Source organism: Erythrolamprus reginae, unplaced genomic scaffold, assembly GCF_031021105.1.
Source record: "Erythrolamprus reginae isolate rEryReg1 unplaced genomic scaffold, rEryReg1.hap1 H_6, whole genome shotgun sequence".
Lineage (NCBI taxonomy): Eukaryota > Metazoa > Chordata > Lepidosauria > Squamata > Dipsadidae > Erythrolamprus > Erythrolamprus reginae.
The window spans coordinates 135,505-150,562 of record NW_027248517.1 but is presented as its reverse complement, the minus strand read 5'-3'; the positions used below and the strand labels follow the sequence as shown (position 1 = coordinate 150,562).

At 46.5% G+C, this 15,058-nt stretch overlaps 1 protein-coding gene across 1 annotated transcript in view; it reads left to right on the top strand.

The window, feature by feature from the left end:
* Positions 1-15,058, top strand: part of LOC139155793 (dystrophin-like) — a 583,469-nt gene that overhangs the window by 475,036 nt on the left and 93,375 nt on the right. The window contains exon 21 of the mRNA XM_070731073.1: positions 5,519-5,699. Coding sequence (XP_070587174.1) covers positions 5,519-5,699 — 181 coding nt within the window. The remainder of the gene's footprint in view (positions 1-5,518; positions 5,700-15,058) is intronic.

The window sequence follows — 15,058 nt, the reverse complement described above, 5'->3', positions numbered from 1 at the left end:
GTTGATTGATTCCGCTTCGCGCTGAGCCATTCTCGAGAACTGGTGCCGGAAAACCATGGCTGGTTTTGTTGGCCTGAAATGGCTCGCGAGCTTGTCTTGTAGGACGTCCCAAGCGACGGATCTTGCCGGCAGCGGGTTGGTGAGAGTCTGGGCGAGGGCGCGGATTTCTGGACCGCAGTAATTTAGGAAAATGGCCCGTCTTCGATCGGCGGCGGCGTCCCGTATTCCTGCTGCCTCGAGGAAGATCTCGAGGCTGGCTAGGTAGTCGTCCCAGGAAGTCTTTTCTTGGTCGAAGAACTCAGGAGCCCGGCCGATTTGGAGATTGTTCATGTTGCACGCGTAGTTTCTTTCGTTCCTCGTCGCCAGTGAAGTAAACCCAGAGGCAGGGTTTGTTAGAACGGTACTTTTATTCAGCTCAGCATAGGAAAGTGACTTTCAGCGAGTACCGTCTGCTCTGCCTGGGAGAAACCATTTCTTTTATACATTTGCGGTTCCCGCCAAAGCAAGAGCCGGGCGCGTCTGAGCCAATCAGGAGCGACTTCCTGATTTCCAGCTCAGACAGCGCTTTAGCAAGGAACAAACTATTTACAGAGATACAAGGTAGTCATTACAGGATACAACAAGAAGCATGCATTAGCTGACTATGTGAAGGGGAGCAAAGAGTCAGCGTTGATGGAGGTCAACAATAGGAAGCTTCTCAAGGTGAAGCAAACTAAGGACCAGTACAGAAAAAATGTACCTCAATGTCGTTTGGACAGTTGGCGAAACAAAGCATTGCATGGACAGTTCTTGGAGAAGATTGAAGGCAAAGTGGATAAAGCAAAGACCTGGCCGTGGCTTACAAGTGGAACACTCAAAAAGGAGACAGAAGGACTAATACTGGCGGCACAAGAACAGGCCATTAGAACAAATGCTGTCAAAGCCAGAATTGAAAAATCAACAGACGATCCAAAGTGCAGACTCTGTAAAGAAACAGATGAAACAATCGATCACATACTCAGCTGCTGCAAAAAGATCACACCGACTGACTACAAGCATAGACATGATGCTGTGGCACAGATGATCCACTGGAACTTGTGCTGGAAATACCATTTCCCAGTGGCAAAGAACTGGTGGGATCATAAGCCCGAAAAAGTGGTCGAAAATGAACAAGCAAAACTACTGTGGGACTTCCAACTTCAGACTGACCGAATTCTGAAGCATAACACACCAGACATCCTGATTGTGGAGAAAAAGAAAGTATGGATCATCGACATCGCAATCCCAGGAGACAGCAGAATTGAGGAGAAGCAGCTAGAGAAATTAGTGAAATATGAATATCTAAAAATCGAAATGCAACGACTCTGGCATAAGCCAGTGAAAGTAGTCCCAGTGGTACTTGGCACGCTGGGCGCAGTTCCAAAGGATCTCAGTGGACATTTGAAAACCATCGGAATTGACAAAATCTCCATCTGTCAATTGCAAAAGGCCGCTTTACTGGGATCGGCAAACATAATTCGCCACTACATCACGCAGTCCTAGGTGCTTGGGAAGCACCCCACTGGTGATGAAATATGAAATCCAGCATAGTGATCTCGTTTGCTGAGTTGTATTGACATAATAATAATAATAATAATAATAATAATAATAATAATAATAATAATATATTAGATTTGTATGCCGCCCCTCTCCGAGGACTCGGAGTGGCTCACAAGTAAAACATCATATACAGTATTTCATAAACCAAGAAACTCCATTTTTATTTCTCTTCCCTTCCGTATTCACTCCAGTTCATTCTGCCACATTCCTCTTCCTCCCCCTTATCTTTCTTAATTGCATTCCTCATACATTCCTCCCAGTCTTTTCCATTTAACAAGATTTATTTACTCACAACATGATTCACGAACAGCAGAAATGACTGTAAAATAGCACAGAATGCATTTGCTTGCTTGGAAGCCGAATGGAAAAAACCTTTCATTTTAGCCCTACAACATTGAAACTCCACCCTTCTTCCCCACTGACCCCCTGACATACCAAATACATCACTACAGTATTTAACCCATTCCTCCCCTTAATATCTTCTTCCAAACACCTGTTCTTTATGTTTCTGGACCCTTCTGAATTTAGGATTGACCCATCGAACATCTGATTCTTCCTCGCTAGATTCTGGACTCATAGCCACATCCTGTGGCTGGCCTCCCACCTGTTCTACTACCTATAACCCCGGGCCCACCATTAATTCATAAACACTATCTGTATCAGAGTCCTTAATTTCTTCATCATCCTCCAACTGACCAGGAGTATGTACAACACCCAGGGTGATGGACGGACAGATGGAATTGTCCTTGGGAGGCAAAACCCACAGCCACTCTGTCTTGTCAGGGTTTAGTTTGAGCCTGTTGACACCATCCAGACCCTAACAACCTCCAGGCACATCACTTCCACTGCTTCACTGACTGGGCATGGGGTTGAGATGTACAACTGGGTATCATCAGCGTACTGATGATACCTCACCCCATGCCCTTGGATGATCTCACTCAGCAGTTTCATGTAGATATTAAATAGCAGGAGGGAGAGGACCGACCGCTGAGGCACCCCACAAGGAGAGATCTAGAGGTTGACCTCTGACTCCCCATTAACACCGACTGCGACCAACCGGAGACATAGGAGGAGAACCAAGCGGCAAGGGCACATCCGACGGCGCGTCCTGCTTGGCTTCTTCCAGCGGCCTCTCCGCCGAGCTGAGCCAAAGCCATGAGGGCTCCAAGGCGGGGCTCTGCCGGCTTGGTGGCGCCCGTCTCCCCTTACAAGCCGGGCCAGACCGTTTTCCCCGCTGCCGCCGCCGGCCAGCATGAGCTACCCGGGCTCGTTAGCCGGAGCGTACGCCAGCTACCCCCCGCAGTTTCTGCCGCCGGGCGTGGCGCTCGACCCCAGCAAAGCCGGCGGCGGGAGCAGCGGCAAAGCGGCGGGGTCCAGCCCTCTAGCCGGCGCCTCGCCAGCTATCCGCCGCTTCTTTCTCCTCCGCCTCGCCTCCGCTACTCCCGCCGCCGCCTTTGCTCTCCCCGCCGGGCAAGAGGCCGGGCGAGCAGGCCGAGGCGCTGGAACTGGGGCTGCCTGTCCTTGGCGTGAACGGCGGGCGGGTGGCGCTCGGCACCCGGAATCCCGTCTTGTCGCCACCGCCCGAGCTCCCTCCGGAGCCTGCCGCCGCCGCCGCCGCGTTTCCTCCGCCGGGTTTGGAGTAAGGCTTGAAGCTGGACTTGTCCTCGGCGCCGATGTCGCTGAGCTTCAAGGGTCCGCCTTTGGACGTCTCTTTGTCGGCGACGCTGGACGCGACGCTGGAGAGCTTGGAAGAAGGCGACGGATCCGGGTTGCCGATCAGGAGCAGCCCGAAGACGAGCCGGCCCCGGTGCCCAGGACAATATAACACATACCCCGAAAGTAAGACATATGGGGGCTTTTGGGGATAAAAAGAAAGTAAGACACTGCCTTACTTTCGGGGAAACACGGTAGTTATCTTATTCATTTTAGCCAATTCCATTATTTTATTTATAATATGTGCATTAGTCGGTATGTAATCCTTTTTCCAGTTTTGGGCATAACATATTTTAGCGGCAGTAATAACGTGTATAATAAAATATTTGTGCTATCAATCATTCCCAATATAAATATTTCCCATTCAAATTTAATCTCAACTAAGGTAATTTCCTTTACCCATTTACATATTTTTCTTCAAAAACATCTGGCCTCCCCACAAGTCCACCCCATATGATAGCATGTTCCTACTTCATCTTTGCATTTCCAACAGTTTGGAGATATTTCTTGATATATTTTTGCTAATTTAAGTGGTGTAAGATGCCAATGGTAAAAAATTTATAAAGATTTTCTTTATAAGCAACTGAAATAGTTAGTTTCAATTTACAGCTCCAAAGGGATTCCCATTTCTCCAAATCTATCATGTGGCCTATATTCTGCACCCATTTTATCATCATCTCTTTAACTCTCTCTTCTTCCATTTCCTTGTTTAGCAGACATTTATAAAACTTTGAAATTGCTTTTCCCTCTGGGCTTTAAAAAAATTATCAATTTCCTGCTCTCTGGTTTGAAAACCACATTTTTCGAGATCAAATTTATGTTTGTTCTGTAACTGGAGATAAGGCCACCAATCTATAATCCCTTCTTCTGCTAACTCTGTCCTTGGTCTAATAGCAATTTTTGGTATGTGATAGTATTGTTTACCTCAATTAAGTTTGGATACATTATTGCCTCTAAGGGTGAAAGCCATCTTGGAATATTAGAATAAAAGTTTTTCTTAATTTCTAGCCAATTTTGTATTAATATACATCTAATATAGTGATTTTTGAAATACAGTGATCCCTCGATTTTCGCGATCTCGATCTTCGCGAAACGCTATATCGCAATTTTTCAAAAAATATTAATTAAAAATATTTTCCCACCCGATGATGTCACTCTCTTCCTTTCTCATCTTTCATTCTCTCTCTCTTTCTCTATCTTGCTTCTTCCTCTCTCACACTCTCTTCCTCCCTCTCTCATCTCTTTCTTTCCTTCTCTCTCTTTCTCTATCTCTCCCCCTCTTGCTCTCGAGCAGCGCATGGGCGGCGGGGAAGACCCAGGGAAGGTTCCTTCTGCCGCCCAGCAGCTGATCTGCTCGGCAGCGCCGCAGCAGCGAGGAGCCGAAGATCTGGGTTTCCCCTTTGCGTGGGTGGCGGGGAAACCCGGATCTTCGGCTCCTCGCTGCTGCGCCGCTGCCGAGCAGATCAGCTGCTGGGCGGCCGAAGGAACCTTCCCTGGATCTTCCCCGCTGCCCACGCAAAGGGGAAACCCCGATCTTCGGCTCCTCGCTGCTGCGGCGTTGCCGAGCAGATCAGCTGCTGGGCGGCAGAAGGAACCTTCCCTGGGTCTTCCCAGGTGCGGAAGTAAAAACACCATCTGCGCATGCGCGGCCATGGAAAAAAAGGGTGTGCATGCGCAGATGGTGTTTTTACTTCCGCACCACTATATCGCGAAAAATAGATTATCGCGAGGGGTCTTGGAACGGAACCCTCGCGATAATCGAGGGATCACTGTATCTGTGTATTTTTTCTTCGTTATTCCACAAATATTTCTGCTACCCATTGTGAAGAGAAAATGAATAAACTGCACTTATTTACTTCTATACAGCATATACATTAATTAGTCATCCAACTCTAGTCAGCATACAAAATTAAAAACCATTAAAAACTATTTATTTATTTATTTATAACCTTTATTCATTTATTCATTCATTCATTTATTTATACATGCATACATACATTCATACATACATACATACATACATACATGATACAAGCATATATTCATTTTTTGCAACTGATCAGTATTAGAAGTTAATGTAAGTAATATACCTATATAAAACAAATTGACTATTAAATAAAAATAATACAAAATTATGATTGAAATGGCAATTTAAATAGCAGTTCATAAAGACAATTTATTTCAATATTACAATACTGACATTGCTTTAAAATTTACTTTTTGGCAGGATGAAATGGTCCGCTTTTCAAGTATTCAACTTCAGATAGAAAAACTGAAGGTACAAGGCAAAGCACTAAAAGAGAATCAGCAGTGTCCAGTGTTTTTGGAAGCAGATATTGTTGCTTTTAGTAATCATTTTGCTCAAGTGTACTATGATTTGAAAGCTAGAGAAAAGCAGCTACAAGCAAGTAAGTACTAATCCTAATTATTGTCAACAAATAGCTCAAAACCAAAAACCTGGCGGGGCTGAGAGGCAAACCGGATGTTCTCTTCCATACTTGGGTATACCAGGGTGATTCAACAAAAAGAAAAAAGAATGTGTGTGTGTGTGTGTGTGTGTGTATGTATAATATAGTTATATGTACTATGTATTATATATATGCAGCAAAAACATGTGACATGTATATATGTATGTATGTATGTATGTATGTATGTATATACCGTGTTTCCCCGATAGTAAGACAGCGTCTTACTTTCTTTTTACCCCCAAAAGCCCCCCTACGTCTTACTTTCAGGGTATGTCTTATATGTCTCTCTCGTTCTCTCTCTTATTTTCTCTCTCTCTCTCTCTTTCCTTTTTCTCATTCCCTCTTTCTCTCTATCCTTTCTATCTCTCACTCTTTCCTTCTCTCCCTCCCTTTCTGTCTCTTTCCTTTCTCTCATTCCCTGTTTCTCTCTATCCTTTCTATCTCTCACTCTTTCCTTCTCTCCCTCCCTTTCTCTCTCTTTCCTTTCTCTCATTCCCTCTTTCTCTCTATCCTTTCTATCTCTCACTCTTTCCTTCTCTCCTTCCCTTTCTGTCTCTTTCCTTTCTCTCATTCCCTCTTTCTCTCTATCCTTTCTATCTCTCACTCTTTCCTTCTCTCCCTCCCTTTCTGTCTCTTTCCTTTCTCTCATTCCCTCTTTCTCTCTATCCTTTCTATCTCTCACTCTTTCCTTCTCTCCCTCCCTTTCTGTCTCTTTCCTTTCTCTCATTCTCTCTTTGTCTCCTGGGGCTGACTGCACCCCCCACCGCGGAGGGAAAGCATTTGGCATCGGCACCACCAACCCCCCCCTCCAGGAGCAGCAAAAGCCTAAGCGTCGGAGCCGAAAGGCAAACAGCGCACCCCGCCGCTTAGGCTTTTGCTGCTCCTGGAGGGGGGGAGGATTTTCTCCTCCTCGCCCCCCCGGCAGCCAAATGGCGCTGAGGCTTTCGGCATCGGCGCCCACCCCTCCAGAAGCAGCAAAAGCCTAAGCGACTGGGCACGCTGTTTGCCTTTCGGCTCCGTCGTTGAGGCTTTTGCTGCTCGTGGAGGGGAAGGCGCCGATGCCGAAAGGCAAACGGCGCGCCCCGCCGCTTAGGCTTTTGCTGCTCCTGGAGGGGGGGAGGATTTTCTCCTCCCCGCCCCCCCCGGCAGCCAAACGGCGCTGAGGCTTTCGGCATCAGCGCCTACCCCTCCAGAAGCAGCAAAAGCCTAAGCGGCGGGGCGCGCCGTTTGCCTTTCGGCAGAAGAGGAGAGGGAGCGGATCGGGCGGGCGGGGGCAGCGCCTTCTACTGCCGGTGCTTCCCCGCCCCCGCCCCCCCACGGGCTGGCAGGGGGATGGGGACTGCGCGCCCATGGAAAAGGGCGCGCGGGGGGTATTTTGGGGTCCGAAGGCAAACAAGACAGGAGTTGCCATGGAAAGGACTTTGGAAGTGATGTCGGCTGCTTTAAAATAATAAATTTACTCAGCGGTAAGTTCCGCGGTGTCTTTCAGCGCTTCCTTACAAAAATGGGGGTGGGGGAGAAGGAAAGAAACTGGTACAGCAGCCGGCGTCACTTCCAAAGTCCTCTCCAAGCAGAGGATGCTACCTCTCCAAGCAGAGGATGAAACCACAGCCGGCTCCAGCGGAGGCAGAAAGTGACTGCAGCAGCGGCCAGCGGACGCTCGTAGACTGCCGGCGGCAGCAAAAGCAAGCGTAACAGAAGCGCAAAAGGGAGCCAGCGAGAGCAAAGCCGCCGTGATAACTCGCTTAGCTTCGCTTTCCATCCCGTCCCTCCCCCTTCGCCGCACGGGGTGGGCGCAGAGGGGTGTTGCCTTCGCTAGAGAGGATCCGGCGGCAATACCCCCCGTGTTTCCCCGAAAGTAAGACATATGTCTTACTTTCGGGGTATGGCTTATATTAGCCGACCCCCCTGAAACCCCCGATATGTCTTACAATCAGGGGTGTCTTACTATCGGGGAAACACGGCATATGTTTTTGTAGATTTTCACGGATATGGGTATGAAAGTCTTGGCATATTCAGGTTTCTTCCCGTATAGGATTCAGAGATTTCTGGCAATGTTTCGACGAGGTCCCACTCGTCATCTTCAGGCTGGTGCTTTGGTCCTTGTTCTAGGGCGAACACAGCGAGACCTGAGCTGCCTTCCCTCTATAAATACTGGTAGGTGGGTGTGGTTTGATGGCTCAGCAGCTGGAAGCTGTGTTGAGACTTCCTGGTGAGTCAGTGTGGTAACACCTGTGGTCGTTGATGTAATTGATGTATGCTGATTACTTGATGTTTGTGGATTGGGGGTGATATCCTGAGTAGTTGGAGCTTGCCGACTACTTAGCTGTTTTGTAATGTGTGTCTGGGGTGTAACAATTTTTGTTTGGCTGTGAGTTTGTGGTCTGGTCATGTGTTTATGGTGTTTGTTGGTTTGCTTTGTGTGCAAGTCAGAGGGGGCTGCAACAATTGGGAGCACTGCTGTAGTTTGGCTTCTGGGTGGTGGTTGTATTTGGTCTGCAAGGTGGATGTGAGTTTGGGTCTGGTGGAGGTGATTGGTGGTAGTGTCCTGTGTTGTTCTGAGTCTGGTTTCAGTTTGTATGGCTGGGATACGTTTGTTAATGAGGGCTGGTTTCCAGATGTCTGGTAGGCGGGAGGTATCATCACGTTTGTTCATATTGCGGGGATGTTCACTGTGTTCGCCCTAGAACAAGGACAAAAGCACGATCCTGAAGATGACGAGTGGGACATCATCGAAACGTCACAGAAATCTCTGAATCCTACATGGAAAGAAACCCAAATATGCCTTGACTTTCATATATATATATATATATATATATACACAGTGATCCCTCGAGTTTCGCGATCTCGATCTTCGCGAAACGCTATATCGCGATTTTTAAAAAAAATTAATTAAAAAAAAAACCACTTCCGCGTTTGGCTTCAGGAGTCAGCTGGGAAGCGGCGCGGCTGTTTTAAAAGGTCGCAGCCGGCCTGGGGGGCTTCCCAGCACCCCCCCGAACCCCCAACCTGGGTCTTCCCGGCCGCCCACGCAAAGGGGAAACCCCGGCTCCTCGCTGATGCCCGCCGCTCGCCCGTCCGCCAGCAAGAGGGGGAAGACCCAGGGAAGGTTCCTTCGGCCGCCCAGCAACTGATCTGCTCGGTAGCGCAGCAGCAGCGAGGAGCCGAATTGGGGTTTCCCCTTTGCGTGGGCGGCGGGGAACGCAAACTCCACCATCTACGCATGCACGGCCATAGAAAAAAAAGGGCGCACATGCGCAGATGGTGTTTTTACTTCCGCAACCCTACATCGTGAAAAATCGATTATCGCAAGGGGTCTTGGAACGGAACCCTCGCGATAATAGAGGGATCACTGTATATATATATATATATATATATATATATATATATATACACACACCGTATTTTCCGGCGTATAAGACGACTTTTTAACCCCTGAAAATCTTTCCCAAAGTGGGGGGTCGTCTTATACGCCGGATACTGATTCCACAGCACCGTTCCCCGTAGGCTGCGCCCACGCAGACCAAAATACCGCCCCGCGCACCCTTTTCCATGGGCGCGCAGTCCCCATCCCCCTGCCAGCCCATGGGGGGGTGGGGGGCGGGTAGGCGCCGACAGTAGAAGGCGCTGCCCCCGCCCGATCCGCTCCCTCGCCTCCTTTTCCGCCGAAAGAAACGCGCCGAAGCTGCCTGCTTAAGCCTCGCATTGCTCCACCTTGCTTTGTCCTGCCTGTAATCCTCCGTTGTGTTTTCGGGGGGGGGGGAGCGGTGGGAAAACCCTGTGCTGGCCAGGAAAGCCAGGTTTGCTTTCCGTGAAAGCAGCATGCCTTTTAAACACGCTGCTTTCCTGGACCTCTTTCCTGGGGGGGGAGGGGAGTGGCCTCCTCCCCCACCCACCCAGGAAAATGTTGCAAGAAAGCAGCGTGTTTAAAAGGCGCGCTGCTTTCACGGAAAGCAAACCCGGCTTTCCTGGCCAGCACAGGGCTTTCCCGCCGCTTCCCCCCGAAAACACAACGGAGGTCCAGGATGACAGGCGAAGCGGGGTGGAGCAACGCGAGGCTCAAGCTGGTACCGGAAGACCTCCGTTGTGTTTTCTGCTGGGGGTGGGGGGCAGGAGGACCTTCATGGCTTTTCCGGGCAGCTGGCTTGAGCCTTGTGCATGTCAGCAAAGCCGGAGACGTGGAGAGAAAGGAAAGAGAGGGAGGGATAGAGGAGAGGAAAGAAGGAGGGAGGGAGGGAGGGAAAGGAGAGAAAAATGAATGAGAGGGAAAGAGAAAGGGAGGAAGAGAGGAAGGAATGAAGAGATAAATATAAAGGGAGAGAGGGAGGGGAAGGAAGGAAAAGAGAAAGAGAAAAAAGTGGAAGGAAGAGAGAAGGAAAGAAAGGGAGAGAGAAAGAGAGAAGACAGGAAGGAAGAGAGAGTGAGAGAGGGAAAGAAAGAAAGAGTGAGAGAGGAGAGAGGAAGAGAGAGAGAGTGAGAGAGAGGAAGAAAGCAAGAGAGAGAAAGGAGTGGAAGGAAGAGAGAGGGAGAGAGAAATGATAGAAAAAAGGGGGGAAGAGAAATGAGAAAATGATTGAGGCAGAGAATGACAGGAAAGAGAGAGAAATAGAGAGAGAAGTGACTCTTGATTTAAAGCATATGGTAAAAGCACTTAAATAATAACAGAGAAAAACCCCCCAGCCCTCACCTGTTTTTATTAATAGTTATGTTTTTGGATTTGCTGGTTGTTTTAGTTTTAATAGTAATAGAGTTTGGTTTTGTTTTATTATTAATTTATTTTAATAAAAAAGTAGAGATTTTATTTATTTATTTATTTATTTATTTATGTATTTATTTATTTATTTATTTATTTATACTCCTATGCCGCCCAGTCCCAAGGGGACTGCTGCTCAGACACTATACTTTTCCGCCGCTTCTTTCTTCTCCGCCTCGCCTCCGCTACTCCCGCTGCCACCTTTGCTCTCCCCGCCGGGGGTAGTCTTATACGGCGAGTATATCTCAAATTCTATATTTTAACTGGAAAAGTTAGGGGGTCGTCTTATACACCCAGTCGTCTTATATGCCGGAAAATACGGTATATATATATATTCTCTGCCTTACAAGGCAGAGGCCCCCGAATCAAATCCCAGTAAGGGTATGGCTACCTGATGAGGACAGAACAAGGCCAAAATAGCGCTATCCTAGTCTCCCTTAATTTTAAAAATTCAGCAAAAACATGTGATATATATATATGATGGTCTTGGTATATTCGGTTTTCTTCCCCTGTAGGATTTAGAGCTTTCTGGCAACATTTCAATGAGGTCCCACTCATCATCTTCAGGCTGGTGCTTTGGTCCTTTTACCAGGGCGAACACAGCGAGACCTGAGCTGCCTTCCCTCTATATATCACCCCCAATCCACAAACATTAACTAATCAGCATACTTCAGTTACATCAACGACCCTAGGTGTTACCCCACTGACTCACCAGGAAGTTTCAACACAGCTTCCAGCTGCTGAGCCATCAAACCACACCCACCCACCAATATTTATAGAGGGAAGGCAGCTCAGGTCTCGCTGTGTTTGCCCTAGAACAAGAACAGAAGAACCAGCCTGAAGATGACGAGTGGGACCTCGTCGAAACGTCGCCAGAAAGCTCTAAATCCTACACGGGAAGAAACCCGAGTATACCAAGACCGTCATACCTGTACCCATGAAAATATTTGTTTGTGAAACATGGCTGAACTCTTCATATCCTGACTCCATCATCACACAAAGTAACTACCTGGTCTTCCGGTCTGACCGCGACTCCCGCAGAGGGGGTGGTGTAGCCATATTCTACAAAAGCTCACTCAACCTAAAAAACATTCAAGTTACACAAGATCTCATCCTCCCTGAAAGCCTAGTTTGCGACATTTCCCTCAACACTACACTCCGTTTCCTTCTGTGCTACAGAGCTCCAAACTATGACATTACCCATGCAACTAAACTAACCTCCCTCCTAACTTGGGCAACCTCCTGCCCCCATCCTATTATCTTCCTTGGTGACCTCAACCTACCACACATCAACTGGTCACTAAACGAATGCTCCACTGAACCTATACATACCGCTATCTATAATGCCGTCACCAGCCTAGGACTAGAACAATTAGTATCAAACAACACCAGACTCAACAACTGCCTCGATCTCATATTATGCAACAGCAAAAGTGCTATCTATGGACTGCACACAAAAGAACCTTTTTCCAACAGCGACCACAGCATGATCAACTTCAACCTCAACCTACATCATCTAAACACTCACATGAAGTATGCGGCGCCTAAGTACAATTTCAGGAAAGCCAACTATGAACTCATAGACGCCAATCTCTCATTTATTAACTGGCAATCCTTGTTCTCTAACTGCATCACCATTGATGACCTCTACAACACGTTCTTACACCAAATTAATAGACTTATAGATCTGCATGTTCCACTCACCTCTCCTAGAAGAAAACGAAAAAATAATGTACCAGTCTCGATAAAGAAACTACAAACCAAAAAAAGATCCCTCTGACGTAGAAATAAAAAAGGCCCAGTAACCAACTTTAAAAGCCGCTACAGAAGTATATGCCAACAAATAAAAGTAGAATGTCTCAACTATCACAGTGAACAAGAGGAAAACCTCCTACGTACCAAATCTAACCGTGCCTTCTACAACTTCGTCAACAACAAACTTAACGACTCCAGACCTATTCTACCTCTCGTAGGACCCAACAACAAAGAATACCACGATGACCCATCCAAAGCTAACCTCTTCAACTCCTTTTTTGGCTCCGTTTTTGTTAACAGTAATGGCTCATCCCCCCCTTCGCAAATCGCATTCCAAACTCATTAAAAAACCTAACCCAAATCATCTTCACTATAGACTACGTTGAAAAAGCAATCCGTGACCTCAAACCTTCCCTATCTGTTGGTCCAGATGGTCTTTGTGCATACTTCCTAAGAAAACTTTCTTCTGCCATAGCTGAACCCCTAAGCATTATCTTCCAAAAATCCTTCAGGACCAGCACTCTCCCCAAGCTGTGGTCAAAAGCAGTAGTCATCCCCATTTTCAAAAAAGGAGACCCATCACTAGTTGACAACTACAGACCAATATCACTATGCTGCGTCCCTTGTAAAATCATGGAATCAATCATAAATCGATCAATCACCCTTTACTTAGAATCTAATAACCTACTATCAAAAAAACAATTTGGATTCATAAAGAAACTATCCTGCAACCTACAACTACTTCACTGCAAAAACATCTGGACTACCCACCTTGATCAAGGAAAATCCATCGATGCAATTTATATCGACTTCTGCAAAGCCTTTGACTCAGTGGTTCATGACAAACTTCTCCTAAAACTCAAATCCTATGGCATCTCAGGACTCCTCCACAACTGGATTACTGCATTCCTGTCAAACAGGCAACAAGTTGTCAAAATCGGAAGCGCCATTTCCACTCCTGTCCCTGTCAAAAGCGGCATTCCCCAAGGCAGCGTACTAGGTCCTACTCTTTTCATCCTATACATCAATGACCTCTGTGATAATATCACAAGCAACTGTGTGCTTTTTGCCGACGATGTGAAACTTTTCAACACCACTGACAACACACTCACTCTCCAAAAAGACCTTGACTTTGTTTCAGATTGGTCTAACACCTGGCAACTTCAAATATCAACCAACAAATGCTCTACCCTCCACATCGGCAAAAAGAATCCAAACCTCGCATATGAACTGAATAAACAAATTCTCGCAGCCAACCCACACTCAGTAAAAGACCTTAGAATACTAATATCAAACGACCTAAGTGCTAAAGCCCACTGCAACAATATCGCCAAAAAGGCTTCCAGAGTTGTTAACCTGATCCTACGTAGCTTCTGCTCTGGCAATCTCACACTACTGACTAGAGCCTACAAAACCTATGCCAGACCCATTCTCGAATACAGTTCATCTGTCTGGAACCCTCACCACATCTCAGACATCAACACCATTGAAAATGTCCAAAGATATTTCACCAGAAGAGCCCTTCACTCCTCCACTCGAAACAGAATACCCTACGAAAATAGACTATCTATCCTGGGTCTTGAAAGCTTAGAAATGCGGCGTCTAAAACACGATTTAAGTATTGCCCACAAGATCATATGCTGCAACGTCCTCCCAGTCAATGACTACTTCAGCTTCAACCGCAACAACACAAGAGCACGCAACAGATTCAAACTTAATATTAACCGCTCCAAACTTGACTGTAAAAAATATGACTTTAACAATCGAGTTGTCAAAGCGTGGAACTCATTACCGGACTCAATAGTGTCAACTCCCAACCTCCAACACTTCTCCCTTAGACTCTCCACGATTGACCTCTCCAGGTTCCTAAGAGGCCAGTAAGGGGCGTATATAAGTGCACTGATGTGCCTATCGTCCCCTGTCCAATTGTCTTTCCTTATCTCATTTATCATATATATTCTCTCCTTATCTATATCTATCTATCTATCTATCTATCTATCTATCTATCTATCTATCTATCTATCTATCTATTATATATATATCATATATATTCTCTCCTTATCTCTTATATCATATATATTCTCTCCCTCCCATCTACTTCTCTTCTTTTTACTTTCTATCGTTATATATATTACTTAATGTCTATTCTCTTCCATATGTATTGTATATTGGACAAAGAATAAATAAAAAATAAAAAAAATAAAAATAAACTGAGTCTGTTGCATCAGCCGGATCTGACGTTCTTTTAGGGAGGGGGAGTACTTTCTTCTTCTCCACTTTCTCTCAGTCTTAACTTTCACAGTTTAAGATCCCTTTTACCAGCCAAAACAGTCCAGTCTCTCTCCACCTTCCCTGCTTTTAATCTGGTTTATTCTGTCTTGCCTGATAAAGGTCTTCCTTTTACTCCTTTACTCCTTTACTCCTTTACTCCTTCCTTTTACTCCACCCTGCTCCACTCACTTTCAGTTATTGTAGCTGTCAGATTTAACAATATGCACCTCCTTCCACGTCACTTCGCTCCGATCGTAGCCATCTCTACCTTCTGTGTCTCTGCCGTCTCCACAGCCGTCTGCTGGTCTGCCAAAACTATTCCTACTTCGCTCTGCTCCACTCCACTCGTCCTCCAGGGATTCCTTTATTCTCCACTTGCAATACACACTTTTCTGTTTCACTCGCAATACACACTTTCCATATTGTCGTCTCTCACTTTACTGTCTCCAATCAATCTCTCCAGCAGGAAAATTGAGAGCCCCAGTCATTTCTGGGCTCAAATCACTCAAATCACTTTCGT